At 34.7% G+C, this 4234-nt stretch overlaps 1 protein-coding gene across 1 annotated transcript in view; it reads left to right on the top strand.

Annotated features, from left to right (window-relative positions):
* six2a (SIX homeobox 2a) overlaps positions 1-2504 on the top strand; it is a 5982-nt gene extending 3478 nt beyond the window's left edge. The window contains exon 2 of the mRNA XM_062057777.1: positions 1699-2504. Within this exon, the coding sequence (XP_061913761.1) occupies positions 1699-2065 (367 nt within the window). The 3' untranslated portion in view covers positions 2066-2504. The remainder of the gene's footprint in view (positions 1-1698) is intronic.
* Positions 2505-4234: the final 1730 nt, after the last annotated feature.

Genomic DNA, 4234 nt, shown 5'->3' with positions numbered 1-4234 from the left:
AAAGCGCTTTAAAGCGCTATAATAAAAATTCCTATAATGTATTTCTGTAATAACTTTTGATGTGTTTTAAATGGTGGCTTTCACCAGGGAAGATTAAAAAAAATACAAAAGGGACAAGCGGTAGAAAATGGATGGATGGATGGGTTGTGTGTGGGTGTGTGTGCGTGTGTGTGTGTGTGTCCTTTCAAAGTGGAAGAAGTGTTGCTGTCAGGTGTTTGCTGCGTGCATGCTGGGTGTCATCTTTCACCCCGCAGCCACTAACCTAACTAACACGGTTAGTTAGGCCATAACCTAACTAACACGGCCACTAACCTAACGGCACTAACCTAACCCGGTATGTGGAGTCGAACCTGTTTCAAACCACTTTGAGTGTAAACACGCTCCCATACCATTCCTTTTTTTTCTAGTAATAAAAACATGAAAACACAGTTTGGTCACCTCTTAAAAGTCTTTTTAAGTTTGTTTTAGGTGTTAAATCACAACAATTTGAGTGTTTTCCTATAATTAAAGCGCTTTAATTAAATATATGATGTATATATACTGTATAATAAAGCACTATAATTAAAAAATCTTATAATTTCCCATAATTTTCCTATAATTAAAGAGCGTGCTCGTCTTAAAAAGCTTAAATTCATCTTTCATGTTTAAGATAACCACACTTTTGATGTGTTTTAAATGGTAGCTTTCACCATGGAAGATAAAAAAATACATGTTTCCATCCATCCATTTTCTACCGCTTATTCCCTTCGGGGTCGCGGGGGGCGCTGGAGCCTAGCTCAGCTGCAATCGGGCGGAAGGCGGGGTACACCTTGGACAAGTCGCCACCTCATCGCAGAATACATGTTTTATATTTTTATAAGTGGTTAGTTATGTTAGTTAGGTCACTAACCTAACTAACACTGCCAATAACCTAACGGCACTAACCTAATCGAACCTGTTTCAAACCACTTTGAGTGTAAACACGCTACCATAACATAACTTTTTTTTTGTTTTTGTGTTATAAAAATATGAAAACACAGTTTGGTCACCTCTTAAAATGCTTTTAAGTTTGTTTAAAAAAAATAGGTTTGATTTTTACCAAAGTATTGGGTGTTAAATCACAAAAAGTTGAGTGTTTTCCTATAATTAAAGCGCTCGCTCGTCTTAAAAGACTTAAATTCATCTTTCATGTTTAATAACCACACTTTTGATGTGTTTTTAAATGGCGGCTTTCACCATGGAAGATCAAAAAATTCATGTTTTTTATTTATTTATAATTGTTAGTGTGTGTGTGTTTGTCCTTTCAAAGTGGAAGACGTGTTGCTGTCAGGTGTTTGCTCCTTGCATGCCCGGTGTCCTCTTTCACCCCGCGGCCACTGCTAATTCGGGCTGAAAGCTGCAAATAAATCACGTCTTCCCATAGAAAAGAGAATGAGAAAAAACAGAAATTAAACTTTTTTTTTTTTTCACACCCAAAATATAAAATAAAAAATACATTAAAAAAACACCAGGTGATTAGTTTAAAAATAAATAAATTATATACTGAAGTATTTTTTTTTTTTAACCCTAAAAGTTGTTTATATTAATTTATTATTACCGTAATAATATGCTGCGATTTTCAGTATGCGCACCCATTGGCTGAGAGCTGTCACGTGATGTATGTGTTTTTCCTGTGTCATGACACTTCTATAAATTAATGCCAAATGTTTGCGTTTGTAGGGAAAACAACGAGAACTCCAATAACAACAACAACAACAACAACAACAACAACCCACTGACTTCATCCATGAACGGAAATAAAACTCTTTTGGGAAGTTCGGACGACGACAAAACGCCCGCAGGCACGCCGGACCACCACACGTCATCGAGCCCGGCCTTGATGCTCGGCTCCTCCGCCGGCCTGCAGCCCTTGCACGGCCTGGCTCCTCCCCAGGGGCCCAGTGCCATCCCGGTACCGGGCGGCGGCGGCGTCGGTGACTCCGTGCTCCACCACCACCACCACCACCACCACCACAACCATCACTCCTTGCACCATGACACCATTCTGAACCCTATGTCGTCCAACTTGGTGGACCTGGGCTCGTAGAACCATGGAGGACTTTTTTTTTCTTTTTTTTTTTTTCTAGAACGTGCCAGTGGAATTTTAGAAACGCAGCACTTAAAGGACTATAAGAAAAAAAAATAGATAAAAGGACGGAACCGGCCGGTCCACTTTCAGTCCATTTTCTCCTCAATCGGCTTGCAGAAAATACCCTGAAATGAACAATTAAAGGTGAGGCGGGTCCAGGGGTGCAAATATGAAAATAAAAGTATTTTAGCGAAATGTAACATGTTTTCAACATTAATACAATGTCTTAATTATTGCTAATAATATCTTTGTTTTCGAGTTGAATTGGAATTATTGTTTACAAAAGAGCCAAACGTTGTTTTTATTGTCCTTGTGCTGGGAAAAAGGAAATCATCCTCAAGTGTCTTAGTTGCCAGAGCCGCGATATCAGATGAATTATTATCACTTTACATTTGAACGTGGGGAAAAAAACGACTGCATGTGAACGCAACATGGCGAAGGAGTGACTTATAGTTTCATACTCTTTACAATAAAAAGACACGAAATGTGGATTTCATTTGGACCATTTTGTTGGATTCTATGATAAAAGTTCATCAGCTGCAAAAAATGCGTTATTCGTGCATTACATCTTCTTTTTTTAAAAATGTTTTCAGTTTAATTCGGACTCGGACGCGAAGGGGTCACGAAAATAATGTTTTTATTTTATTTAACACAGTCTATTCATTTATGAAAGGCACGCTTGATGCTTGATCTGGAGTATTTAATGATTAAAAATTGGACGATTTACGTGACATTTTTGGCACAAACTTATTTTTTCGAGAGGAAGTTGATATTGTTGAACAGTGCACGTACGTGGTCTCGCAATTTGCCAAAATAACGTCCCGCTAAAATAACAAGACAAGAAAAACGTATTATTATTTAATTTGGATTGTTGGACAAGTTAGTTAAAATATATCTAAAAGCAAATAATCAAATTATTTTTGGAAACGTTATTTTTTAAGAATGAAAACACAAAAAACGTACTTCCGGGTCCAGGATCACGTGCTCCCCTTTTAAAGGTACTCAAACACTATTTTTTTTCATTTAGTATTTTTTTTTTTAAATATATTTTTTATTAATATTCCTTTTCAACTATTTTCTGTAAACATATTTATATAACAGCAGAAGTTTTTTGTGATGTCTTTAAGGGTGATTTGTAAAATACGAATACAATAATATCAAAAGTTGTATGCATGTGCAACATGTTGGACAATTTTACCACAGAGGGCAAAAATAATTATTTATGTACGTATGAAAAAACAATTCCATTTATGTTTTTAATCACATTTACCTTTCATTTTATTCTATCAGTAATATTTGATATCAGTCTTCACATATATTATTTTTATATGCTTTTTTATTTTTACAATCACACATCTAATTTATTTTCATTTTTATCGTGCCTCTGTTATTTTAAATTCTACACTTTTACTGCTCAAATTAAATACACTCTCAAAGCTCATTGAATTATTGTTAGATGTGGAAATAGATCCAAAATAGCTTCATTAAATGCAGGATATCCAATCTTTTTGAGAGTTGAATTCTGAAAAATTAAAGAATGTGAAGGGCCATTTTTGTTGGTTTTTATATATTTTGTAACTTTTGAAAAAAGGCTAAAAATATATTAATAATATTTATATTTAAATACCAAGCTTTGTATCATAATTAACACGACAAGGTTTTTTCTTTACATTGTTTCTATTTGCTCTATTTTTTTTACCAATTTTTGCATGTTTTTTTTTGGTCTTTTTTTTAAATTAATGTGCCACAGGCCATTAATGGAGGTCAATATGCAACATTATTGTACAAAAAAACCCACATTTTAGTTTTGTGTTACAGATAACAGATACATGTACTGTGACATATAATAATAATAATATACATATATACATATTGAGGGCAAATAAAAAAAAATAAAAAAGATATTTGCTAAAAATGGCCATGGTCTGCACTTTAGACAATTCTGACCTACGTTTTTAGGACTTTAATTACTTTAAGTTAATTGTTTGACTTGTCACATAACAAATATATTACAATGATTATGAATAATTAATTGTATTGTGTTAGTGTGTGTTTGTCAGGTGCAGCATGCCGACATTACCGGTCCCAATGGGGAAACTTTGCACTTAGTTCCTCATCACAGAGGTC

This window comes from Entelurus aequoreus, linkage group LG09 (genome assembly GCF_033978785.1).
Source record: "Entelurus aequoreus isolate RoL-2023_Sb linkage group LG09, RoL_Eaeq_v1.1, whole genome shotgun sequence".
Classification (NCBI taxonomy): domain Eukaryota; kingdom Metazoa; phylum Chordata; class Actinopteri; order Syngnathiformes; family Syngnathidae; genus Entelurus; species Entelurus aequoreus.
This window is presented reverse-complemented; position numbering and strand designations above follow the sequence as displayed.